Below are 27,938 nucleotides of genomic sequence, written 5' to 3'. Positions count from 1 at the left end.
AAACGACAGCCATTGATTGATATGTGCTATCTCTAAGGGTTAAAAATTGCTGCGGCCACACCCAATATTCCATCTCACAGGGGTAAAAATTTGCGTTGGCCACACTCAAAATGCAAGTCTTTATGGTTAATACCGATTTTGCCGACGATCAACCCCGTCTGTTTTTATCGGAGGTCCCCCCCCCCCCCCCCCCCCCGTTGTCGTGGCATCTCAATTTACTAGTTAAGGGCCTGGATGCAATAACTCCCTCGCAGCCGTTCTAGAATTGAAGACAATAATGCGCAGTTTTGCAGGTGGAAAATACGGCTTTGTGTTTTTAGTTGCACGCCACGAATAAAAGCAACTATAACAACAGCTCATAAGCATATTCAAGTCGGAGCATATAACAAAAATAATTAAACTTTGTTAAGCTGGCTATTTTAATTAATTGACCCGTATGTTTCAATGTCTATGAATTGTGATCTATATTAGGTTGCGTCTAATTTTTTTCAAACTTGAATATTTTTAAAATGCAGGCGATACTATTAACCAAATTTTAGCTAGGTTAATTATTAAGAAGTAGCATTTTAAAGCAGACGCAAACACATGCAGCTAGAAACAGTGGAAACTTCGACCACTTGAATCATTCACACCTCTGAGAATCGAGATTTGAAGAACCAAAGTAAGTACAAAAATCGTCCTTTTATAAATCTAATCTATCCACAAATAAATGGCGAACTGTATATAACATTTGCCCCAGACAATTTTAATAAAATTTTACAATAGTTTGACTTTTCGCGTGATGAGTTGTCTGTCGCGCTTTACAACGTAAGGGACTTACAATTTAGACTACTAAACTTTAAAGTCAAGTTTGTAAAATAAAATTGTAAAAGTTTATAAACAAATACTATAAAAATGTATTTTGCTATACTTATATTCTGAACTGCGTTTTTGTTTTTAGATATGAAGCTCTATCTATCCGTTTTTCTATTTGTCTCGTGCCAATGTGTTGTAGAAGTTATAAGTGGACAAACCTTGCAAAAGCGGCGACTGTTGAGCAAAAAAGTAGTGAGAAAAGTATCGGTAAAAAGTATACGATCTTGCATTGACGAATGCCACCAAGAGCCTCGGTGCAATAGCATAAACTTTAAGCTTGTTGGTGACGTGAATTGTGAGATGAACGAAGAGGATTCCTCGACAGTTGCACTGGTCCCTGATGATTATAACATTTACTACACCAACGACAAACAAAAAACGGTAGGTTTTACAAAATTTTCTTTGTCTTTATTTTATTTTGAAACTGGACGCTAGTCAGAACCTTTTTCGCACTGTGAAATATTCTTAATCTAACTGTGGATAACAAATGTATATGTACGAATAAAGATGTGTTTTTTTCTATTTCTTTTAAAACCCTTGAACTAGAGACTTTCCGAATTGTGAAATAAATCTGAAAAATTCGTTTTTGAGTAATTATTAATGCATAGCTGCCAAATTTTTCGACATTGTGGAATTGATTTTATTGGAGACACAATTTAGGTGCTAACTAATTTATGATTCTAGTATAAACAGTTTTTCACCTGCTTTGAAACCAGGTTTAAAGGCCCATAAACAACCAAGCCTACATCAGATCGAGGCTCTATTTTAGCACTGCGCCAAAATAGAAAGTCTACAAATTGTTCCAAACTTTTAAGAAACATCTTCTTTCGTTGTTAAAATTGCGTTAAAATCGTCGATATGCGGCCCAAAGTTTTAAATAGGTCGTTTCTTCGTTACGTTATGTTCTTGTCTTCCTAAATACTGTGGAAACAGTGGCTGAAAAGCTTTCTTCACCGGCGAAAACAAGATAAAACGCGCACCCCGAGTGTCGGTGGTGAATAATTATGCGTATTAGTCCTACAATCAAATCGCTCGCAAGACAATAGCGATATCTCTAAACAACAACAATTGCTTTGGTTGCCAATGGGGCTTTAAATATATAGATTTAGGCACTGCCTAAAAGCGGGGCCAGTAATGTTTTCCCACCTTAATTTAGGGGTATGTCCCCATCAACACCCCTCCCCCAACCCCGACAAAGACCAAACTTCAGGAGGGACATAACAACAGGATAGAACACTTTGATTTTGCTTCAGGTATCCCAACTTCCTAAAATCAACCCTATCTAAATGCATAAAAATACATGGCTTATAACTTTTCCTGTTATTATAAAATTATTTCCTCCCATTCTCCCCTAGAGAATACCCAGAACAATGACACTATTAGTAATTTTGATTGACATTACTCAGGATACTATTTGCATAAAAAGAGGGATTATTTGAACTCTTACGTATAGTTGTACTCGATAGGCAACTGATACAGAAAATATATTTATAATTTGCCATATAATAAGATCTTGCTAAATTGGGCCCTATTTATTTATGTCAAGTTTTATTTTTTTAGTATAGTTCAGATAATCTACAAAGATTTTGTTTTTCAGAAAAAGGGACCCTCAAGTTTATGTGCCCCTTGAATAAATAAGAGAAAAGTTGTAATTATATATAGCTTTAAAACTCTCCTGAAAAAAAACATGACCGAGTTTAGGCATTCAGTATTACAGCAGATGGTGCTAAGCATAATTTTGGCTACCGTGAAGCAAGGTGTAATGTTAGGCTATAAATATGGTGGTATGGACCTAGGTGCTGTGGCTGGATATGGTTGCACTTGGTAATAGGCGAAGTAGTATGATTATAGATTTGTAAAGAGTGCTGATTTGTAAAAAGATGATATTACAGACGTTTTCATGTCCTTTTTAGTGTTCTTTGCAAATCTATTATCATACTACAGGGCCATAGCAGGGGGTGGGGGCACGTTCAACCCCAAAATTGTCAAAAATAATAAGGAAATGACCAGTAGGGGCGTGGCTGTGCCCCCCCATTGTTTTCTTAATGTTTATGTATTATGTCCCCAAATAATTCTAGGCCTGCTACGGCTATGCACTATGGGGCCTTAAAGAGTCCAAAATTACATACCCCATAACACCTAGGTTGAAACTTTCAACACCCTAAAATACCTGATCTTCAATTCTACACCACCTCATATATACTAATCCCTTTGATACATTTTTACTAATCTTATATTCATCGGTATCAAACTACAAATCTTTGATAAAAGTCAAATAATCCTTTTAATGTACACCATCCTTTCTCTTTTATCCTGTATTAAAAACATCTTCCATCTAATAACAAACAACCAAATATTTTAAATATTCAAAGCCCTCTACCCTGCCACTATTACATATGAGTCTCTCTTGAAACATGGTCATGAATGATAAGCAGTCATGTAGAGGGCCAAGCCATTTGAGCAAATGCATAGAAAAGTTACAAGAAAAAAAGACTACATTTGCTAATAACAGTGTAGCCAGCATTTTGTTATATATGCAAATAGTATTTATTGTTGTTACCTATGCACATGAGAATAATGCAATCAGTTTGCAGTTAATTACAGTTGCAGTAAGTAATTTTGCAATGAGTACAGAAGACCTGGTCTTCAAGCATCAGAAATCATAACATGGTCAATAATTTTGTTGACAGTTAAAGACTTATATCCACACAGACTTTAGGGAAGTATCAGCAGAGCAAGAGCAGATTATGTTGGCTATAGGGAAAGAATGTGTGTTGATTGAATATAATTATACATAGCAAAAAAGGAATATGAAAAACGTTTATTTACATCTGCTTTCATTTCAGCCAGACTATAATGACGGCTATACTTTAGTCCTTGCTTTATTCACCTGAAAAAAAGGTATCCTTGTCATTTCATAGCTACCTGGGGTGGGTGGTTGTTTTTGATTCTGCTATCTCTAAGGGTTAAAAAATTCCTTCTACCCCACCCGATTTGCTATCTCTTAGGTGCTGACCACACCCAAGTTGCTCTCCCATCAACAATCACCCCCATCTGATTATAGTGGAGTCCCTCCCCCGGGACCAAGATATCCTTGTCATTGCATAGCTATTCCAGCTAAATCATGTAATTACTAAGCACGTAACTATGTGTTTAAGAATCATTAAAAACTGACTTTGGACCCTGTTGGTCTGGACAATTATTATTATTGTGTATTGTTAAATTATTATTAGTGTATTATTAGTTTGGTCAAGGCTGTAATTCCATGTAAGCGTAAGAACGTTACGCAGAAAATGGCGTTTATCGCGTGGACAAGTAAGTTCATGGCAGTTGGTTTTGGTTCTGTTTGAGTGCGGATATTTTGAAACACTCAGAGTAACAAACTTCTTAGCTACAGCCTCGAACCCTAACACTTGGCAAGAATTGTATTAAACTATTCAAGTCTCAAACAGTGTTTACACAAGCACTTTTTATCTCATAACAGTTTGGTATAAAAAGACACAGAAACAAAAACAAATTTATATGTATCAACCAAAACAGACACAGTAAATCTCAATAAAGATTTTTATAGAGTGATAAAGGCACATTTTCGAACTCTAGAATCTTAAAAATATGATCAAATCTATAGAGAAAGAAAATTATTTTTAGATGCCTTACTGATTGCGAAATATTAAGCTTACTTATGTTGTTCTCGAAAACATTCGCTTTCCACTATGTGGTAAATTGCCGGATATAGTTCTAAATCGATTATTTATCCAATACAAATGAGCATTTTTTTTGCCGTTAAACTCTCCCTACCTTAGCAATATAAGCCTTTATTTGTAGAAGAAAGAATTTTAGTATAACTTTTGACAATACAATTGTGTTCACAAATTGTGTGAACAATTTAAGTATGTTAAGGCTACGGTCAGAAAACGTTTCGTTTTGGTGTAAGTTTTCAGTTTAATTGCCCTGTTAAATAATAATATGATAACATTACCTTTTTGCTTCGTGACGCATTTATGAGAATGCAGTGTTGAGTCTGAAGTCCTCTTTTTAGCTGCTGTTTACAATTGAAGAAGAACGAGACGGGAGGATTCACGAACACTCGGGTAGATTTTACTATCGACTCGTACGTCTTATCTTATCAGTTTCTTCAGACGAAACGGTTCCTCAAAGACTTGTTTAGCCCTCGACCACAATCAGCCTATTTAAATCCTCATCTTTCTCATTAAATACTATTTTCTAGTTAAGATAGGAGGCAAAAAACGCGTAAAATCACATTCCCCTTGTGAGACCGAGTGGGCCTGGGAGTTGCACGATTGACTGGATGGATGGATGGAAAAATGGATTGTGACACCACAGGATACCCGCGCGATGACCACAAAAACCAAGTCGCATAGCTATACCATATTTCTATATCTATGGAGCTCTATACCTATAGTCCTCCAATCAAATCGCTCGCAAGACAAAGGCGCTATTTCAAAACAACAACAATCGCTTTGGTTGCCAATGGGGCTTTAAATGCTGTCTGTCAATAAGAAATGACATTTTTTTTCTAGGGACAGGTAAGTCGGGAATCAGCAGGGAAAAAAATAATTGTATAAAACTTATCTCAGGAAAAGTTGTTGTTTATTTTATTTACTCCAGAAAAGTCGTATCCATTGTGCAATTATATATATTAACTTATTCGAGTTTGTGTAAAGTGTTTAAATATGATAAATGTTGTATATCGATCCGAACAAGATCCATAAAATTTTTATCCTGTCCGTTATCTTTTTCGGGAGATCAGTCGTCTTCATAATTTTTCTGCTCCGTTAGTTTGTCTCTTTTCTTCTATAATTTATACAAGGATTCTAAATTTCTATGACGCAAGAAAGTCTAAATCATGCGTTGTGGGGACGTTAAGGCCAAACTCATAGCATGATATCTATTTGATCGCATGGAAACCAAGCAACTAGACGTGCAACCTCGACAGTACGAGCTCGGACAACTTTAGGTCCCTTCAACTCGAACTTACTAACTTTTAGTTCCCTGCCTATCTTTTCTTAGTTCCATTCAAGAATGTTGACGGACCTCGAGTTCTCGAGAGATAAATTCTATTTCCACGACTCGATGACACGTTTTTATTCATTTTGAATAACTCAAACTCCATGGTAACTATTCTGTTTTCCTTGAAAACAGTATCAACGTATCGACGGCTTCGGATTCACGAGGCTCCTTTGTATTCGGAAATAAGGTTTTACGATCAGGTGTGATCTGTACGATTGAGTAAGCACCAACCTTAATGCTACTATACTTTAGGTCCCTTCAACTCGAACTTACTAACCTTTAGTTCCCTGCCTATCTTTTCTTAGTTCCATTCAAGAATGTTGACGGACCTCGAGTTCTCGAGATAAAAATTGTATTCCCACGACTCGGTTCACTCGAGCTTATTACTCGAGTTTACCCAAAAACTAAAGGTTGTCAATAGATGACACATTTTCATTCATTTTGGATAACTCAAACTCCCTGTAACTCTTCTGTTTTCCTTGAGTATCGACGGCTTCGGGTTCACGAGGCTCCGTTGTATTTGAAAATAAGGTTTTACGATCAGGTGTGATCTGTACGATTGAGTAAGCACTAACCTAAATGCTACTATACATGGGAGCCAGGTGTATTTTTATCGGCGTATGGCAGGCGGCCAAAATTTAGGTCCTTTCTTATCAAGGAATCAAATAACTACGCTTTCTCCATATAATACCTATGACTGCGCACCCTCCTCAGCCAATCCTGTGTAAGCGCCTGGTATAAATGATGGCAGCCTATTCTTCGGAATTGCATTTTATTGGCCTTCCTAATTTGTCTATATCGGCAAAACGCGTTAATATAGTGCAATCTGCACTATTTATGTTTTTGTACTTTTGAAGCAATTATGACAATAGAATCGAAGCCATAAAAGACAGCCCGGAGTAAATCTCCCATCAAGCGCAAAATAGTGCTACCAAAATAACATTGCTAAATACAAACTATCCTCGCTGACATTTTTGGTTGATGTCTGTTGCAGAAGCCACCCACACCCCCTCCTCCTGTGGTTATCTACAGATCATGCGCAGAACTAAAAGCCGCCCGCCCGTCGACCCCGAGCGGAAATTACGCCATGCGTGTCAGAGGGTTTAAGAGAACCATCTACTGTGACATGGAAACATCAGGTAAGCACAGAAAACCCACGCCGCTAACACATGGATAAACTGTCATGTAGATATAGGAAACCCACGCCGCTAACACGAGGATATACTGTCATGTAGATACAGGGAACCCACGCATCTAACACGTGAGATATACTGTCATGTAAAAACAGGGAAAACGCGCAAATAACACGAGGATATACTGCCATGTAAACACAGGGCAAACGCGCAACTAACTCGAGGATATGCTGTCATGTAAACACAGGCAACCCGCTAACACGTCCCTCGATGTATGTTTTCAGGAGGGGGATGGTCACTCGTCGTGTCAATCAGCGCCTCGAGCAGGAACCATATTCTCCGTCATGCGCACAACTGCTTCAACAGCTCCTTGTGCGTGCCAAAGGAGTCGGGAACTCTCCCTGTTCGCAAGCATTCGGATGAAGACATTCGCGCCCTGGCTTTTTACGAAGGTGATAAGACAACTGATAACTCGAACACCAATAACTCAAAGATGAGAACTCGAGCATTCAAGGAAATCAGATTAGCTCGAATCATCAAGAACTCGAATTATGAGATTTTATGGCGTATCAAAAATACTTACTTATTCGCTTTTCTATATCATTTTGATTGCCCAATAATCTTTTTGATCTTTTTTGTAGGAACATTTCGCCTAGAGGCCGCAGGTCGCCGAATCAACTATTACCGGGTAATATCTACTTTCCTTCAAACCATCAGAACTTGAAATAATTATATTTCTTTTCTTTAAAAAGAAGGCCAATCACGCCGCCATCTTGCCGAATCACGCAAAGCATCCCTTTTGCATTTACTCAAGCGAGTAACCAAAATTATTATCAATCAAATATCGTCAATAATGTATCCGACTTGATTGTTAGTTTGAAGTTTTATTGCGAATAATCCGTTGTATTATAAATGATAAATAATAACAACAGGCGCGTAGCAGGAATGGCTGAGGGTGCGGTCATTGGAATCATTTTTAAATAGCATAGTATTTGAAGATTCATTTTTCACATTTCTGCAGATAGTCGAAGGACCAGATGCATTTGATGCGGGATGCAACAATGGATTAAGGTTCGTTCTATTATATACCTCAATCACGCAGCGCATTTTTCGTCACAGTATGCAAAAACTTTTGCCACACAACCCTGTCTATTTTATACTTCAGGTGCCCTAGGATTATCGTCTCGTTCTCCTACCCTTATGCGTGGGAGTCTAACTGTTTCGGTGTGGAAGATGGGTTCTCGGTCTATCGTGACGACTGTTATTTTGGTGAGTGGATTCGTGGAGAAATAGTATTCATGCTGCATACATACATATATAAAAGTACATAACAGCATTTATATGTATAACGTATATAACATTGCTATTTTTACTCGTTTTCAACCACACATGCACCAAGTGTTTCCTAGTTGCAATTAATTTATGACGAGGGAAGGTATTTCGCATTATTTGAGGCGGCAATTAGACCGCTAACCAATGAGAGAGCCCTTGAAAGCACCAGGCGTCAGAAGAAGACAAGGAATACATTCGCAGATACGCACTAAATCAACAACAATCCTACAAAACAGGCTCAGCGCTCCAGAAAAGCTCCCGGGAAAAGCCACGCGCTCGGCCGAAAATAGTGGGATAGGGTCGGCTCCGACGAAATCTGCACGCTATCGCCTTTTTTTCGCGCAACTTAGCTCGGCTTTTCCGTCTTTCACGCAACTAGCGCCTATTGTGCAGGCTACGCAAAGCTAAGGAAACAATTCGAGCTTTATTCAATTGCTGGCTTTGTGTTTATCGGTATTTGCTCGGTGACACTAACTAAGAAGGTGATACTCTTTGATGTTTTCTTGCTTATGATCGAACTTAAGCTGTGACAGATACAGAATTGGAAAAATTTTAAAGTCATTATTGGCGTCAACAAAAAACACAGTTGTGACACGTAAATGAATGGCACAGAGTTTACGTGTGCTAAAAACGAGAGGAACTGTTAATTGTCACCACCACAACTAATACAATGACCCGAATGCAAAAATTATATTATCTAACCTTAAAGAACAATTTGACTAATTTGGTTATTTTTGAGATGTTTTTTCGAACGTGCGAAGGCCGAAGTGTGATGAGCTGAAGGTATAGTACTCATGTTTTAGTTATTTTATGTTATCGATTTCTGTTTTTTTTAGTGTTTGACAGTCACGATTCTGGGGAGTGCAATGGTGTGCCATGGATTGCTAGTCGTTACCATAGTGAGTATCACGGATCACCTGGAGACGATCTGGGAGGGAGATAACGTGCTATTTCTCATATTATCATCGCGGCTAGCATGTTTACTCTTGATGTATATTGCTGTAATTTTCAAGCCAAGGATCTCTTCTTGTTTTTTTTTTTCTTTCTTTCCTAGAGACTTTTAGTACTACCAACCACCAGATCTGACTGTTTTGGTGATCCGTTAAAGCTAACATTTATTTATTTTTTTTTTGTCGAACTCGTGTTGATTTGTGCCCCCCCCCCCCCCCCCCCCCCCTCAACTTACCCCACCGCCTGCCTCCGCTTACTTTCCTAGTGGAAAATGATACAATGATACAAATGATACAACTTTTAACCTATGCTTTTACTTTTATACTTTTAACCTATACTTTTACTTTTACTTTTATACTTTTAACCTATACTTTTACTTTTATTTTTATACTTTTAACCTATAGTTTTACTTTTACTTTTATACTTTTAACCTGTACTTTTACTTTTACTTTTATAAAGTGGAAACAGTAACCACTTCCATATTCCACTGTATCCTATGTGTAAACACAGAACATTTTGATGTTGGTTTTGACTTAAATTAATGTGAAAAACTAATAAGCTTTATTGTGATCTCCATAAAGCGATCACTCATCTTTGTCTCGAGAGTGTTTGCTTTATAGAGGCGACATATTTTCTTGTAAATTACACTTTGTAGACTAAAAGTTGGCAAAACTTTTATATTGCAGCTGATCGACTTCTATACAACCTCTGCGGCTCTAATGGGTTCTTTCCCAACATCCAGGGATATATGTACGTGCGATAGCCGAGCAATTCACAAGGACAAAGGAATACTAGTGAAATAGAATAGAACGTGCACGCAGGTCTTACATTAGATAGAATTTATTAGAAAAGAAAAAAAATGTATAAAGAACATTAGCTAAGTAATTACTTCACTGTATCTTAAGATTACGGGGTGCCTTCTATCGAAAAACATTTTTTTCATTTCATTTCATCAAACATAGCAAAAAAATAAGATTGTCGTATTCCCCATTATTAAGCTTTTCCAATTACATATATCATGAGCATATTCGATTAAATCTGACGCGCGTATCGACATTTTTTCCACGATACTTTGGGTTTTTCGGCGTCCCGCGGGCTAAAGGGACTCCAGTAACCTTACGGGCGTTCATATTTTACGGGGCGTCCCCTCTAATCCTACTTTTGCCTGTGGGCTTTGACGCGCTGGATGGCTGAATACGTGTCTTTGCCTCAGACTTCTACACATACCACTATATGCCTGAAACATTAGTATAAAAAAGCTGAATCTATTATGTAATGCTCCGTGTTAGAACTAGGCAACGGCAAATGGCAAATGCACGCTGGCATGTCAAAAATGCCTTTGGTTATTCTAGAAATTTGATTGGCCAAGACAAAACATTATAGCATAATATATAGATAACACAACATGATTCATAATATTTTTTAAATATTTTGGTTATAGGGTTAATTAATGTCTGATCCAGCTTTGCAGGTAAATTTTATGTGGGGAACCTTATAACCTTATATAGACAATTACAAGCTATTGTTCTGGCTTCTTCTGATTGGTTCACCACAGAAAATCACCTATAAGGTATACAGCAAAGAACATGTTTCACGCAATATCTTCAGAATTTTACTGTCTTCTATATGTCCTGCATGTATGTTTGGTATAAAAAAGATCCTAAGTGTGAAAACAATAATAAAGCTTTTTGCCGCATTCCAATGGGACTTTGCCTGGTTCTTACACGGAGCGTTACTTTAAGTATATAATTTATACATCTATTATAAATAAGGTCGCACTACGAGAATCCATGTATGTATTGTAACCCGCAGTGCTTCGTGGTTGAAATTAGCCAATAAGCCAACTTAATTAACTAAAAATGTGTATCACTTTTGTACTTTTATTGTTACTCGTGGTGTGTAGCCTCGTGTAGAAAATCGTTATTGTCACCAGCTTACTTCCGGTCGATTACGTAACGGTCTCCGATGGTTTTCAACAGTTAATGTCGCTTTACGCGCGAAAAGGAAATGCCCGCTTTGCAACGCAGTGAATACACTAGGCACGATTATGGCAGAATATGGGGGGAGACAGACCGATCGAAAGCGAGTTAGCGTGACGTGACAACTAGCGCGTGACGTAGCAACTGTAGTGTAAGCATATGACCTTTAGGCCTCACTCATCTCCCCTACGCTCCGCGTGAAGGATCGGACGAGAGTATTGGCTGGTCCACAAACGCACAAGCGAACCTTATAGCAAACAAACCCCGCTTGGGGAAGTCGTCAGACAGAACTAACCGCCACAAGATGCAGAATGCATCCGCCCAAGCGCAATAACAACAATGCTTAAGTCAGAGTCATTTGGTGCAGCAGTTAATAAAATGTTTTGTGGTGTACGTACGTATAGCTGGTAGCAATCAGAGGACCAACGACCTAGCACTTTGATAAGCCAGTCGGGCAGGCCTGCAGCGGCAGCGTAGCTTGCCGTCCCGATTCTTAATGAGTGTCCCTTTAAGCTGCTATGAGGAAAGCCGCAAGCGCGTGCTGCGTCTCTGAGAATGCTAGAGACCAATGAACGAGTTACGTATTTACCGGGAAGAAACCGAAAAAGTGGTCCCGTTGTGTACTCACAGATGCGAACGAACTCTTGCATCGCAGACACAGGCCCGTACCCAGGATTTTTCTTTGGGGGGGGGGGGGGGGGGGGGGTGCGAAATAAAAAAACATGGACCTAATATTTCCGTGGGGGGAGGGGGAGGGAGTTCTGATAAAAATCTAACCGTGCCTTTTGCAGTATTTCTAGTGGAGGTTTTATGTCGGATTTGGCTACATACCAGAGTGAGTTTTGTCTACAAATAATAGCACGCTCTATTGAGAACCGAAAGTGGGCCTTTGGCCGTTGTGTGTGTGTGTGGGGGTGGGGGGGGTGCGTTCGCACCCCTGCACCCCCCCCCACCCCTAGGTACGGGCCTGGCAACTGGAGCGTGCGATTGTCAAAACGGAGCCTTACATGTAAGGGTCGGTTTTGGATGCCTTAATGGCGACTTTCATGTAAAGCGGTGCTGTAGGGGTAGGGTGGAAATTTATGTCGACTGGAGATAAGTTATAAACTATGTCAAAGTTGCGTACGCCCGGGCAAAAAACTCACTACAACGTAAAAAAACGAAAAAGGCAAGTGTGAATGCCGCCTAAATCATGTGGAAATCATGCGCGCTTAGCCAGCTAAGCAAAACCGGACGAATGGCTTTTAAGAGCTGTGGAGTTACGGGTTGACGAGCTGTTTTGTGCTGACCCTGCCCCCGTAAAATGCCCCGCAAAACCTTGTTTGAAATTAGGCGACCCTGTATAGGGTCCTGGAATCCGTTTTCGATGTGCATGTTGCGAACGGCCGCCAAGTATGTGCGAATAGTACCGTGCTTTACTCTACGCGCGAGAAAGGTAACAAAATAGATAAGAGTACTCTCACTAGCTCGGAGAATGTCCCCGTGGCTGTCAAAAAGCCTATTCATGAGGCGGAGTTAATGAACTGTTTCTCGCCTGAGTGATAAGTGCGCTTGGTGTTGATAGCCAGGGCCTTATCAGTATTGTGTTTCACCTCGCCCGTCATTAGCTCGAGGGTCATTAGCGAAGGCGGGATGACACAAGGGGTCTGGTCCGCGGCCGGTGCGAGCTCTTTGAATCGTGCCATCTGAAACCGAAAGTGCATCAGAAATTCCGTTGAAATGACCTGGTACGAAGCGACAAAGCACAACAAAATAACGCCTACTAAGTGACGCATAAGTGATATAATCCTGGGCGCTTTTGAGTGACCTGTGTTGACAATGTGAACGACGATTTATTGTCACACCAGAACTGAATTCGCTTGCCCGAGAACTCGGAGCGCCATAGGGAGCAGGCTACTACTATGGGAAATAATTATTGCCATTCGATACTAATGCCTGTATGTCTTTTTGGATATGGCGAGGTGAGGCGACCATCGTTCTTGGAACCAGCGCCCAGAGAAGTAACCGCCGAAACCGATACTACAGCTTGCGTCGGAGTAGATTTCCATATCCGGGCTGGTACGGATTGCTTCTTGGAGGAAGGAAGCTTTGCCGTTCCAGTTCTCCGTGAAATGCTGCCAAATTGCTAAATCCTGGAAAAACCGTTGCTCAATTTGACGTGATGAAATCGGTGATTTACCCGACGCGTGAGATCTATGATGCGCTTAAGAAAAGTTCTACCCGGATCAACAACGCGGCAGGCGAATTGCGAAGTGCCGATCAAGGATTGCTATCTCCCTCCGGAAAGTTTTTTGGGCACTACCCCTACTGGGTGGCATTGAAAGTTAGGTAATGGGGGCGCGGAGAACAAGCCTACCATACGGCCTAAGTTGATCTCTTTTTCTATGTTTTTTGAAATTATCTCAGGGTGCTCCCGAGCTGAAATAAGATTAGGTGAAACACGGAATTTTTGGGTGCCATCAAAACTAATGCGGGCACCGAAACGTAACGAATTAAGTAGGGAAGTTACGAATTCCTGATCTATGGAAGAGAAGATAGTTCCTGTTCTAGAAGATCTATTTTAATCGGTGTACTTATTGTTGCCTTCCTTTTACTGTGCAGCTGGGCGACCCGGAGCTTGGCTTCTGTTGCCTTGGCGCTGGCCTGCGGATGCGGAGATTCCGGCGTAACACTGGTGAGCGGGATGGGAGTCGGCGATTTTTTGGCAAACTTTTGTGGGGATAGATGCAGGCTTGACAGGAAGAGCCGGTGACTCGGTTAAAGTCGAAGCACACATTGTTACGATGAATTCGCGGTGAGCGGTGTGTGGCGAGGCGGTGTTGACCGGAAGGGCAGTCTTCGGAGCGATGGAAGGGGCCCGAGTGCCCTCTTCCAGTGCACTCTAGTGCCTCGTCCAGTGGGCGATCGAGGCCCAAGGGGAACGCCGAGCCAGGAGTGCTAAAGCTTTCCGTGCCTTCGCTTGCGACGACTTTTAGTGGTGGAGGGTCCTGTTGTGGTGGTCGCTAACTTGCGAGAGCGTCGGACACAGTTTTCCGTATAACAGACAGCTGGGCTTCAGAAAAGCCGATCGGATCCGTCGGATGACTGGTTGTCGGATCCGTCGGATGACTGGTGGGCGCTTGGCGCAACCTTTTGCTACTCGGGGCTAAAGGTGAAGCCTCCTCACCGCCTCGAGTGGATTGCCGGAGGCGATCTATTTGTTGCTGCCGTGTTCCACCAGAGGGCAGGTTGAGGGCTTGTAGTCGCAGACCAAGCCCCTCGGTAGAGAGGCGAGAGAACTCATCTCCTCCAGACAAACGCTAACGTTTAGGCATATTTAACCGATTTTGAAATGTTTCTTTACAGTACCTTAGGTGTGGCATTTTATATAGTTATAGCGACCAATAAGAATTAAAAACGTGTATGGTAAGGTATCTCACGTGAAACATATTGAGTAATACCTGTGCTATCGTTGCGTGATACTTGTATCCGTACGATATAATTTGAGCCTGGCTCCGGCTCCATTTAACTGAAATTACCGTCCCTAGGGGTGACGGTAATTTTGGATTATTGTAATTGTTATATTCGTGTCACTCTTGTGGCTCCGAGTACAAAGAACCCAGTCCTTTTACAACGGTCACGATTACCAAACCACACAGGTAACCCATAACACACTCTTGTCACGATTAATTGCAAAGCGAGACTAATAGCGAAAAAGCATACACCCTTGTTAGTCCCCAACAAGGTAAAAAAGAGCCTGGGGTGAGAGAAACCTGTGATAATCTGGGTCTGTGCCGTTGTTTCAGGACGGTGTCCAGCATAATCTTAGAAAACCTAAATTTCCACACTTGCCCTTATTTGAGAAAGAAGAAAGAAAAATGGGAAAAGTCGTCATAGTTTGTAATAAGGCGCTAAAAGATCACGTGACTTTTTGGGTGGCAAATTCAAGCCAAAATAAACACAGAAATCGCCAATGTATTACGCCAGATAACGACGAAAAAATAAAATCTTTAAATAAAAGTAAACCTTTTCTTTAAAAAATCTGGCTTGATTCGTAAGCGCTAGATAAGTGGCTTTTTGTTGTTGTTTTTGCCGCTAAAAGGCTGAGCGCGCGCAAGTCTACCACCTCAGTCACGTGATCTCTTAGCATATATCCCCTCTGAAAAGCGAGGCAGTTTTCTAATAGTTGATACCATACAAACAACACAATGGTTTGACCTGCTTGGGAGAGGAACTTATCCCAAATCAGGTTATTTATTACTCATCTTTTATCTAATCAATTACAAACAATAGCATAGGTCCATAAACAAACTCAAAACAAATTCTATACATGAATTATAGTGCCATTGTCGGCCACACCATTGATACTGTTCTCTTTCAACATAATAACACATAATGTTTTGGATTTTCAAGGTAATCAACATAAAAAGCAGTGTTTTATGATATATTTTAAAGGTAATATCAACTTAACCCTATTCAGACTGGGCAGGAGGAACAAAATGATATATTGTGTTGCAGTAGCAACACAATATGACGTCGTATAAAAAGCCTATCTTTCAAAACCTTTGCATAGAACATCCAAAATCCAAATAAGTTGTCATAATCTGTTCAATATTCAGGGCAATATTTCTGTTTTTTTCGATATGTATTTTTTCTGTATGTCTTTTTTCGATAATCTTATTATCTTGCAGTAGACATATATTATTAGTGACACTGTTTCTATGACAACAATATATGACACCTGTGACGTCATTGATTGACATGATATAGCATAAGTTTGCGAATGGACTCTTAATTAAAGTAATAATTTAAATATTTGTTTCTACTTTTTATTTAAAATAGAGGAACATAAAAATGATTTTGCCAAATTTAGATGTTAGTTTAAAAAAACAGCGATTTTTAGCTAATTATGTGACATCTGCATACGCCATCTTGGATCCGCCATCTTGGATTTAATGAAAGTTATTTATTTTAATCAATAAAAACTGGATGGCTAAATCTGAAGCTTTTTGAAAATATTTAATCTCCGTTTCAAGTTGTATTAATGATTTCAGGTGGATTTGAATGTTTTATTAATGATTTCAGGTGGATTTGAATAATTTATTAATGATTTCAGGTGGATTTGAATGTTTTATTAATGATTTCAGGTGGATTTGAATGTTTTATTCATGATTTCAGGTGGATTTGAATGTTTTATTAATGATATCAGGTAGATTTGAATGTTTTATTAATGATTTCAGGTGGATTTGAATGTTGTATTAATGATTTCAGGTGGATTTGAATAATTTATTAATGATTTAAGGTGGATTTGAATAATTTATTAATGATTTCAGGTGGATTAAAATGTTTTATTAATGATTTAAGGTGGATATGAATGTTTTATTAATGATTTCAGGTGGATATGAATGTTTTATTGATGATTTCAGGTGGATTTGAATGTTGTATTAATGATTTCAGGTGGATTTGAATGTTTTATTAATGATTTCAGGTGTATTTGAATGTTTTTTTTACTATGTCTACAAGCACTATTTCGAGAAGGTCAAAAATGTACAAAAAAATACCCCCCTCCCCCCAAAAATAGAGATGTAAATTTTTATTGTGTTTTTTCAAAACTTGATATAAAACGCTTCCAGATAGATTTTAGGAAAAGTCCATATCAAGAAAATTTAACCAAAACTTGTCGTTTTTCCCAGACGCGTGACTTCCATATAAGGAAACTAATATATTCCTTATTTGCAAAACCTGCATGATTCTTGTCATTTTTAAGGCGGCCGTACCGCAGGTGCTTCGCAAACTTTATTAATTGTATCCAAAAGAGAAAAACAGTGACTTTGACCATCTTTAGTCAATGGAGAAAGACTCTGAAAAGCAACTAAAATTGCTCGTTACCAGACCCCTAAAACGACAACGTTTTCTTCATATGATCAAATTTCAATATTCTAGCCCTACTAGTTTAAACATTATTATGAGAAGCCCCCCCCCCCCCCCCCCCCGGTCTGACTAGGGTTAAAAAACAGTGTTTTATGCTTTATTTACCAAAATAAACTCTCGAAACAGTTAGTTATCCCAATCTTGGTTATAAATGACTGTGATAACGATTTACTCTACGAAGATACAAAGGACTAAAAGTACAACAAGCACAAAACTAATGCACCTTTTTAAGCAAGACTTTTCTCTTTGAAATCAATGCATCGTAGCCCGCAGTGCTTCGTGGGTAACGTGGCTTAATTAATTCTGGTATCTGAAAATCATGCAAGCTTTTGAAGCGTGGATATGTTTCTATTTAAGATTGTTGACTAATTTATTTATCACTGATGAAGTAATGATACGGGTAATGATACATGGATTTTCCGACCTTATTTTGAAATAAATTAAATTATTATCAAAATTAATCTACGGTACGACAAGCGTGCGCGTTCTAATCCATTTTACTAGCATCCCTTAGCCTTAGTGAGATGCTCGGCTATCGCACGTACATATATCCCTGGATGCCGGGGTAGATTCCATTATAGTAGCAGTAGCTGTATAGTATTCGATCAGCTGCAATATAAAAGATTTGCTAAGATTTGTTTTATTGTATATTGTTGTTGTCTGGTAAGTAGGGGGAGGGGGGGGGGGGTACCACAAACCACGTGATCAACAGACCTGGTTGTAGTAATGAAAGAAGCGATCCTTGGCTTAAAAACTACAGCGATACCAAGAAAAAGCCGCGAAAAATAGTATGGGCAAGATAAGCATTTTATCTCCCATTCAGAGATCACATTGTCTGTCCCTAAGGTAGGCGATCCGTGAAACTTACTAGAATGATGAGTTGCTCGCCATTCCACACCATTGCATTCATTTGCATCGTGAGTGTCAAATACTATAACAAAATAGAAATCGATGGCATAAAATAACTTAAAATATTTTTTTTATGTAAAATCATTTGACAAGCTCCCGAAGTAATGGACGAGGAGAGGACTGGAGAGAGCGGATGCACACAGAATGAATCTAATTATCATATCGTACCCAAGCCTCAGCTCAATGTTCTTCGGCCTTTGGGCGTTAGAAAAAAAAAAACAGCATTTCCAAATAAGTCAAATTATTCTTGTATGTTTTAAGGCGTTTTTAGAGTAAAAAATAACGGCAAGTTAATGAAATAATAAACAGTTTAATGGCAATATCTCTAAATGTTGTTATAATAAACAGTTTAATGGCAATATCTATAAATATAGTTATATACCTATTTCAAAAAACGTTGTCAGTGCGAAACGGCAAATAGTGATTGGCAAATGGCAGTTCTAGGACCGAAAGGAACCATGGGTCTCATTAAATTTCTACTAAATGCTGAAGAATATGGATAAATCAAACAATTATCCATTAAAGACCATCAATGTATGTCTCTGACATTGCTAGACTTTATTTAACACCTTTAATTTTACGAATGAATAGTACCCAGTAGCACCGTTCGGGCTTTAGAACTGCCATTTACTATTATCCATTTGCCATTTGCACTGACAACCCTTTTTAAAATAGGTGTATACATTTTATGTGTATGGCATAAACCGTATTTCCACGAATTCACTCACCATAGTGACAGCCGCCACGACTGATCGAATACCCAGCTTCCACACCGAAACAGTTGGACTCCCACACATAAGGGTAGGAGAACGAAACGATAATCCTAGGGCAACTAGAGCATAGAATAGTCAGAGTTAAAAGAAAGATGGCAAAAGTATTTATGCGTATGTACCTTTCTCCACCATTGCATCCGGCATCAAATGCATCTGGTCCTTCGACTATCTGTAGAAAGGTAGCAAAGAGCTAAATATAGTTTCCTAAATGAAACAACTAATAAAGATAATCAGCAAAGGCTTCTATTTTTTCTTTAGCAAGTCCTTAAGAGCTTCATCAGTGACTTTTGATCTTGAGATAAAAACGTGTATGTGCAGATAGGGCAAGAGCCAGCGTTCCCAGCGTCTGTTTTTCATCCTCCCTTTACTATAGTGTTGATGAGGAAACGGGACTAATAAATCATCGTCCTCGTGCCAGAACAGATAGCCAGTTTTTTTAACTTTGAAAACAAGTCTTAGCTGGTCCGACCCACGTTCGAGCCGTTTAAAGAACAGTGATGGCATAGGAGAAGAATAGCTTGAGCAAGACATTACACGTGCGCAAAGTTCTGATGGTTAACAGGATATGAATATTACCCGGAAATAATTGATTCGACGACCTGCGACCTGCAATCGAAATGTTCCTACAAAAAAGATCAAAAGATTATTGGACAATCAAAATTATATAGAAAAGTGAATGAGTGAGAAAGTATTTTGAGATGCGCCATAAAAATGCATTTTCGATATCTCATAATTCGAGCTCTTGATAACTCGAGCTAATCTGATTTCCTTGAAGGTTCGAGTTAAGAGCTTTCGAGTTCTCATCTTTCGAGTTAGCGGCGTTCGAGTTATCAGTTGTCTTATCACCTTCGTAAAAAGCCAGGGCGCGAATGTCTTCATCCGAATGCTTGCGAACAGGGAGAGTTCCCGACTCCTTTGGCACGCACAAGGAGCTGTTGAAGCAGTTGTGCGCATGACGGAGAATATGGTTCCTGCTCGAGGCGCTGATTGACACGACGAGTGACCATCCTCCTCCTGAAAATATAAAGCATATGTCGGGATACGTGTTAGTTACGTGGGAACCCTGTGTTTACATGACAGTATATCCTCGGGTAGCTGCGTGGGTTTCCTGTAAGTACATGACAGTATATCCTTGTATTAGCGGCGTGGTTTCCTGTGCTTACCTGATGTTTCCATGTCACAGTAGATGGTTCTCTTAAACCCTCTGACGCGCATGGCGTAATTTCCGCTCTGTGTCGATGGGCGGGCGGCTTTCAGTTCTGCGCATGATCTGTAGATAACCTCAGGGGGAGGGGGTGTGGATGGCTTCTGCAACAGACATCGACCGATGATATCAGCTCGATGAAACTTTAGAATTGCACTCGAGCGCTTGCTAGAAAGGAAGGGTCGCGTGACTCTAGCCCCTGTAGTGACGTCACGCTCGGGTGACAATCTGTCCCCACAGGGGGTAACACAACTAACAATTAGCCCCAGGCCCCGGACCCAAGGCATAAAACCTCGTGTAATGAATATTATTTCTTATCGACCGAAAGCAAGAAAAATCTTTTCAAATCTGGTATGGGCATTTCAGGGACTAATAAAACAAAATCAAATTTAAAAAGACGGTAAATACTGGCTTCAATAAGAACTTTTCAACAATTGAAATATGTTTTTAAAAAAAAATCTGACAGATGTGCATAAATAATTACTCGAAACCCAATTTTTCAGATTTATTTCACAATTTGGAAAGTCTCTAGTTCAAGGGTTTTAAAAAAAACACATCTTTTGTACAACAGCATTTGTAATCCACAGTTTGATCAAGAATTATTTTGTAAAACGTCAGTGCGAGAACAGTTCTGACTAGCGTCCAGTTTCAAAATAAAATAAAGACAAAAAAAATTGCGTAAAACTGACCGTTTTTTGTTTGTCGTTGGTGTAGTAAATGTTATAATCATCAGGGACCAGTGCAACTGTCGAGGAATCCTCTTCGTTCATCTCACAATTCACGTCACCAACAAGCTTGAAGTTTAGGCTATTGCACCGAGGCTCTTGGTGGCATTCGTCAATGCAAGATCGTATACTTTTTACCGATACTTTTCTCACTACTTTTTTGCTCAACAGTCGCCGCTTTTGCAAGGTTTCTCCACTTAGAACTTCTACAACACATTGGCACGAGATAAATAGAAAAACGGATAGATAGAGCTTCATATCTGAAAACAAAAACGCAATTCAGAATATAAGTATAGCAAAATACATTTTTATACTATTTGTTTATAAACTTTTACCATTCTTATCTTACAAACTTGACTTAAAAGTTTAGTAGTCTAAATTGTAAGAAAGTCTTTTACATTGGAAAGCGCGGAAAACGGATAGAGCTTTATCTAAAGACAAAAACGCAATCAGAATTATTACTTCCACTACACATTGGCACGAGATAAATATAAAAACGGATAGATAAGGCTTTATATCTGAAAACAAAAACACAATTCAGAGTATAAGTAGCAAATACATTTCAATAGTATTTGTTTATAACGTTTTACGATATTTTTTACAACCTTGACTTAACCTATAACTTATTGAGTAGTTTAAATTGTAAAAAGCAACAACTCATCACAACGACTCATCATGCGAAAAGTCAAACAGTAATACAATTTTATCAAGATCGTTTGGAGCAAAAAATGTAGGGAAGTTCACCATTTATCTGTGGAAATTTTATTTTATAAAAGGACGTTTTTTGACTTACTTTGGTTCTTTAAAACTCGATGCTCAGAGGTGTGACTGATTCAACTGGTCGCGAAGTTATTCTAGCGGTACGTGTTTGTTTCTGTTTTAAAATGCTACTTCTTAATAATTAATCAGGATTAATCCCCTTTAGTTAGCTGGAATCAATAATATATAGCCGCATTTGATTTAGTTAAAAAATATAGGCGTAACATAACATAGATAATAGGGCTTAGACATTGAAATATATATCGATCAATTGAAATAGCCATTTTTTTTTGGTTTTATTATATTTGTTATATGCTCAGGCATAAACATGTTTATGAGCTGTTGCTATAGTCCTTACACAACAACTGTGCAATGAAACCATGGCAACTACAAAAACACAATGCCGTATTTTTCCACCTGCAAAACGGAGCGTTCTAGTCAAATCCTTCGCGCAGCATTCAGGCCCGTTACCAGAAAAATGTCATGGCAGAGTATTTTCATAGAATTCTCGTTCCTTGCTCGTGATGTGTCTTCATGGACTTAAAGTACCTTGCACATGACGCGTTTTTATGGTATTCTTGTGATTTTCACGTGATGTGTTTTTATGGTATTCCTGTGCTTTGTGATGTGTTTTTAATGGTATTCCTGTGCTTTGCATGTGATGTGTTTTAATGGTATTCCTGTGCTTTGCACGTGATGTGTTTTCCATAGACTTCCAGTTCCTTGCATAATGGATCCTGCATAATGATGTGTTTTTCATTATCCCAGTGGCCTTGAAGGTGATATCTGCTTTACATGGGACTTACATTCGTGGTATTAAAATTTCTCCTGAACCAATAAGAGTCTAGAAATATGAATTCATCCCGCCCTCATTTTTTAAAGATCCTTGCTACTACTAGGTGCTTGTATTAAAATATATAATCGAGGGATTGAATTACGACGTTCGCCAGAAAAAAAAAATTAAATTAAAAAAAAGAAGTAATGCTCATAACACTTCAACTTTTTAAAACAGAAAATGGTCATTTACCTTAAAAAAAAGATCAATGAAAATATTGGCCTTCAACGGAATACCAGCTTACTTATTTGTCTTTTCTCTGAGGTGCACTTGTATATAAATATTAAGTCTTTCATTACCATTACGCCCTGAGACGCTTGTAAAATATAGGCCCAACTTAAAAACGTCAGAAATGCAAACTAAACATCACCAGACCCGGATACTCATAGATTCCTCCAAGGCATAGACGACCTTCAAAAGCGCATCAAAGCAATGTAATAGAATTGACTCTTTTGTCAAAATATCAACCTTGAATTCCGAACTACAAATAGAGACAAGCAAACAAGAGAGAGACAAGATCAAGTCACAAATAGATACCTTTATTGCGCTCCGTCAGGTCCCATTTTACAGCAATCAGTCACAATAATCAATACTAGAACCTCCATTAGAAGCGATTCACCATGTTTAGCCTATTTTGCATGCCTGCACTGCATCATGGGAGTCTTGGAAACACCTTGACAGACAGACGGGTAATCTCCTCCCCCAAAATTATAACAGTTTTTTTGCCCCGAAGCCAAACAAAACTTTTCCAGGTCCAAGGAACCCAGAATAAGCCTGACAACAATTTTTGAATAAGGTTGGGTAGCAAAGATGGCCCAAATTGGAAAGTATGAGGCCATTCACTAGAAAATTCCTTTCTCACTTGTTGAAGCCCAGACAAGGAATTATCCCATTGAATCAACCTTAGCGTGCAAATATCCATAAGCACAGCATTAATTATGCCCAAATAGACTTTATGATGTCCTAAAGCACTCTCCAGATGATGTGAAAAAGCTGTAATTTTTAAGCAAATTACAAGCAAAACTGTTGTAAGCAACAGGCTGTAGCAGTGCCGTCGCTAGAAAAAAAAGGCACCGCAGTGCATTGTTGGAAACTTCAAGGCATACCGTCTTGGGTCATCGGTAGCTTAACTGGTAGTGTTGGACTTGAAATAGGGGGGGGAGGTTTCTGTTTTCATTCTATTTTTCTTACAATTTTGCTCAAAAGTACCCAGCAGCGTGCGCGAGCCTCGCGTCCATGCCCTCGGCGTGGACGGCAGCTGTTGCAGTGTTTCATCGAGAGCCAAAAAAAAAAGGCTGTTGAGTTGGATTATAGTCGATGTGGGATGTGTCTTACATGTGATGTGCTTTTCAAAGATGAATTCCAGTGCCTAGCATGTAATGTGTTTTTGATGTTTTAAAAGTTATTAGAGGGGAATGGTTACGAAAACCGGTGAACTACAAAGGCCGAAGGTCAAGTTCGCTGGGTTTCCTCTCCCTCGAATAACAATGTGTTTTTTTTAAGAGGGGGACGTTAGGGTTTGCGGTGATGCGGTTTTGCCTTAAATCTGGCGCGATTTCCCGTATTTTATTCTGCGGCATCGCGGTTTCTCTAGACTGCGCGGTTTACCGTTCTTGACTTATTTTTACGGTTTTCTGTTTTTTTCTGTGCGGTTTCTGTGCGGTTTTCTGTGCGGTTTTGCTGTTTTTGCACCCCTCTTACCCCTTTTAACAGGCCTCTTGCAAGTGATGTGTAGTCATGGAATTCCAGGCCCTTGCATGTGATGTGTTTTTAATTATGGAATTCTAGTGTCTTGCGTGTAATGTTTTTCACGGGATTTCTAGTGCCTTGCGTTTGATGTTTTTCACGGGATTTCTAGTGCCTTGCGTTTGATGTTTTTCACGGGATTTCTAGCAGTGTCTTGCGCGTGATGTTTTTCACGGGATTTCTATTAGTGTCTTGCGAGTGATGTTTTTCACGGGACTACTAGTGCCTTGCGTTTGATGTTTTTCACGGGATTTCTAGTGTCTTGCGTGTGATGTTGATCAAGGGATTTCTAGTGTCTTGCTTGTGGTGTTTTTCACGGGATTTCTAGTGTCTTGCGTGTGATGTTTTTAAGGGATTTCTGGTGTCTTGCTTGTGTATTTTTCACGTGATTTCTAGCTAGTGTCTTGCATTGAAATGTGCTTTTCATGGATTTCCATACTGTCTTGCATGTGATGTTTTTTTTCTTACAGCATTCTAGTGCCTTGTTGTGTGTCTTGCATGTGATGTATATGGGGATGTACACCTTTTGCTTTTCATTACCGAGAAATACGCAGTCATTTTAGCCAAAATTACAAACATTTACGCCGATCTACTGTAATTTAAGCGAGAGTAAAATCATTTGAGCTAAAAGGAAAAACATTAACGAACTTTACATAATTGAGTGCACACAATTGTATTTTCTTTACATTCATTTACATTATTCGACAACCAGTGAAAAATCTATTTTCATTTGCGCGTTGATAAGTAACAATAGCACAAACAAAATATCAATAATACGAGAACTCGCAATCAATACAGTAAACGAAATATTCATTAACATTTTTATTACAGCAATCGCAAACAATAGTATTTTGTGAAAGGCATTTGCGTGCTTCTTACAAACGTTAGCGCCTCCGTACAAACAATAAGCCCTTTATAATTATTCAATTACTTATCGTTAATTTGTGCCCTTATAATGTACATACATGCAAAATAAATAATACTAGCACTCATTTATTGTTTTTTTTTAATTATTTATTCAAACGGCTTTTTTATGAGTCAAAAATGGGTAAAAACCTAGTTTTAGGTGTTCAGTGACTTGCTAATGCTAGACTTTTAGTTGTGAAGCATACACCCTCTTTGGCCCCAAACACATCAATGAATGGCTGTTGTTTTCCTTGACGGTATAAAAGAGCCTTAGGCGAGTGCTGGAAAACTGTGATAATCTAAAGTATTAGGGTTAGGGTCTTGATCGATGTTTCAAGAAGGTGTTCAGCAGAATCTTTGAAAACATGAATTCCTGCAATTAACATGGAATTTCTAGACTTCCCCTGTTTTGAAAAGAAAAAAAAGGAAAGGAAAAAGGTAGTTTCATTGTTTGTAATTAGTGTTGAAACGCGAAATCTAGCTAGGTTATAATACTTGATACTATAGCAGCCACACAATGGTTTGACCTGCCTGGGAACACTTCATCCCAACCTAGATTTTATTACTCATCTTTCATTTAATCAATTACAAACAATATAGGTCCACGAAAAATGAAAATAAATTCAAGACGTGAAATAAAGAGCCCTTAACATCCACACCTTTTTTATTGATTTGCTCATTAAGTTAGCAGCCATTATGGGTTGAAATTTCAAGGTAATCAACTAATAACAAAGTTTCATACTCTATTTACTAAATTCAATTTACAATGCTGCAACAGTTACTCCAAATCAGCGGATGGAATCGGGTTTCGTGTTCACGGTTTTACTGGTTGCGCTGTTAATTTGAATTAATTGAGAACTGTCGGGCATTTAGTCCAATGAGGGAATTGAGGACATTTCCCGACTGTCGTGCATTAGCCACTGTGATCTACTTAACCCAATGTCCTACTATCTACTGTCCATCTCTACGGTACGACAAGCGTGCGCGTTCTATTCCATTTTACTAGCACTTGTCTTGGTGAAATGCACGGCTATCGCACGTACATATATCCCTGAATGTTGGGGTAGATTCCATTAAAGGCGCAGAAGTTGTATAGGAGTCTATTAGCTGCAATATGAAAGATTTGCCAACTTTTAGTTTACAAAGGAATACTTTACAACAACATTCTCTCACCTCTGTAAAGCGAGCTGAGTGGTCGCCTTCGTAGAGATCACAATAGAGCTTGTTCATTAGTTACATTAATTCGCTCGAATGTTTCTTCAAACCAAAATCAAAATGTTCTGCCCGCTTTATAAAGGTTTAAAGATATTGAAGGGAAGTAAGGGGGGGTTTGATGCCACACAGCAACACGAGTTCAACAAAAATCAGGCAAGTCACGATTTTTAAATGGTAGTCGGTAGTAGTAAAAAGGCCCCTAGCAAGACAAGACAAGAAGAGATCCTTGGCATGGAAACCACAGCGATACAACAGAATGCCGACTAGCCGCGAAAAAAGCAAGCAAGAAAAAGCATGCTATATCCCCGTCAGAGATGAAATATTCGCTGACTATAACTGACCCACCTAAATGTAATACTGGTGAATTTACATATCGGACTTGACTTAGGCCCCGTCAACACGTATACGGAATCGAATGAATCTGCAACTTTTTTTCGTTTCGGATACGGCTATCGTCCACACGTATACGACGATTACGCTGGCGAATCCGCAAACGAAAACGGAACGAAAAAAATACGCTACGATTCCGTATACGTGTGGACGGTTGAATCCGTAACTTTTCGATTACGTCAAAATCGTACCCAGTCTCTAACCGTAGAATCAAACAAGATGGCGTCGAAACGTGTAAAGCTATAACGATTACGGAATCGTCGTATACGTGTGGACGGTCGATTACGATACGATTACGCTACGTGTGGACGGCAATTTTTTTCGATTACGGAAAAAAAATGCGGATTCATTTGATTCCGTATACGTGTGGACGGGGCCTTAGATGTACTTAATTTTTTTATTTAAGTAGGCGATCCGTGAAACTTACTAGAAAGACGACTTGCGTGCCATACCACACCATTGCATTCCCCTGAATCGTGACTGTCAAACACTAAACAGATTAGAAAAGGATTGTATAAAATGATTAAAAAGTACATACCAATCCTATGCGAGTTTTTATGTAAAATCATTCGTCAATTTCACGTTAACCAATACCTCCAAGCCTCCCAAAACGTGTCACTCCAACACGATAAAAAATGTCCTATCTTTCGGCTCACATTATGGGTTATTCGGAATTTTTTTGTTTTCGAACGCACAAGATCATGAGGCGCGGAAATGGACGCGGAGAGGAGTGGAAAGGTTAAAAGTTGAATGAATCTTATTTTCTTCGTACCTTCAGCTCCAGTGCAGTCTGGCACATTTTCAAATAATCGAATTAGTCAAATGATTCTCGTGTTGTCGGTAGAGCGTTTTTAATGCTTAGAATTTTTAAGGTGTCAATTGTATTGAGATTTTTTCAGGTATGGAAATAATATATTTATTATCTCACCACAGTGACAGATGCCAGAACTGATCTCGAAACCAGCTTCTACACCGAAACAATTAGACTCCCACACATAAGGGTAGGAGAACGAGACGATAAGCCTAGGGCACCTAAAGCATAGAATAGTCAGATTTAAAAGAAATATAGCAAAAGTATTTGCAAGCTCGTGCAGTGTCTCCCTCGCAGCCGTTCTAGACTCGTCGGTACTTAAGCCTAGTCCCCACTAGCGTCGTAAGAGTCATAAGCATCATGACTTGAGTGTGGACGCGTCGTCATAACGTCATTAGGCGCTTTACGCTTATCACAAGCACGATCGTAAGAAATTTAGAGGTCGAATTTCTTATGATCGAGCTTACGTTTATT

The 27,938-nt window shown here is 39.1% G+C and overlaps 3 protein-coding genes and 2 long non-coding RNA genes across 6 annotated transcripts; 1 reads left to right on the top strand and 4 right to left on the bottom strand.

The window, feature by feature from the left end:
* Nucleotides 1–257: 257 nt before the first annotated feature.
* On the top strand, nt 258–11,162 carry LOC116601398. Its single transcript, XM_032362144.2, has 9 exons — nt 258–661; nt 941–1,236; nt 6,881–7,025; nt 7,304–7,471; nt 7,661–7,707; nt 8,041–8,090; nt 8,185–8,288; nt 9,188–9,250; nt 9,989–11,162. The coding sequence occupies exons 2-9, from the start codon at nt 943–945 to the stop codon at nt 10,063–10,065; spliced, it is 948 nt and encodes a 315-aa protein (XP_032218035.2). The 5' UTR covers nt 258–661; nt 941–942; the 3' UTR covers nt 10,066–11,162.
* Nucleotides 3,379–5,156, bottom strand: LOC116601399. The gene is made up of 2 exons (XR_004289997.2): nt 4,835–5,156; nt 3,379–3,745 (listed from the first exon to the last, which is right to left on the bottom strand). It is a non-coding gene; the product is annotated as an uncharacterized LOC116601399 (long non-coding RNA).
* Nucleotides 11,163–11,571: 409 nt separating the features above from the next.
* Nucleotides 11,572–12,787, bottom strand: LOC125563135. Its single transcript, XM_048728002.1, has 2 exons — nt 12,468–12,787; nt 11,572–11,839 (listed from the first exon to the last, which is right to left on the bottom strand). The coding sequence occupies exons 1-2, from the start codon at nt 12,785–12,787 to the stop codon at nt 11,572–11,574; spliced, it is 588 nt and encodes a 195-aa protein (XP_048583959.1).
* Nucleotides 12,788–17,275: 4,488 nt separating this feature from the next.
* LOC116601367 lies at nt 17,276–21,686 on the bottom strand. 2 transcript variants are annotated; one of them, XM_032362082.2, is made up of 9 exons: nt 21,596–21,686; nt 20,767–21,062; nt 20,037–20,181; nt 19,720–19,887; nt 19,450–19,496; nt 18,993–19,042; nt 18,829–18,932; nt 18,060–18,122; nt 17,276–17,800 (listed from the first exon to the last, which is right to left on the bottom strand). In XM_032362082.2, exons 2-9 carry the CDS (start codon nt 21,058–21,060, stop codon nt 17,724–17,726), a joined length of 948 nt encoding a protein of 315 aa, XP_032217973.2. In that variant the 5' UTR covers nt 21,061–21,062; nt 21,596–21,686; the 3' UTR covers nt 17,276–17,723. The 2 variants fall into 2 exon arrangements, with proteins under 2 accessions (XP_032217973.2, XP_032217972.2); XM_032362081.2 differs by having other exon boundaries at nt 18,829–19,042.
* Nucleotides 21,687–26,057: 4,371 nt separating this feature from the next.
* LOC125563086 lies at nt 26,058–27,938 on the bottom strand. Its single transcript, XR_007308116.1, has 3 exons — nt 27,582–27,938; nt 27,081–27,143; nt 26,058–26,155 (listed from the first exon to the last, which is right to left on the bottom strand). It is a non-coding gene; the product is annotated as an uncharacterized LOC125563086 (long non-coding RNA).

Source organism: Nematostella vectensis, chromosome 5, assembly GCF_932526225.1.
Source record: "Nematostella vectensis chromosome 5, jaNemVect1.1, whole genome shotgun sequence".
Taxonomy (NCBI): Eukaryota; Metazoa; Cnidaria; class Anthozoa; order Actiniaria; family Edwardsiidae; genus Nematostella; species Nematostella vectensis.
This window is presented reverse-complemented; position numbering and strand designations above follow the sequence as displayed.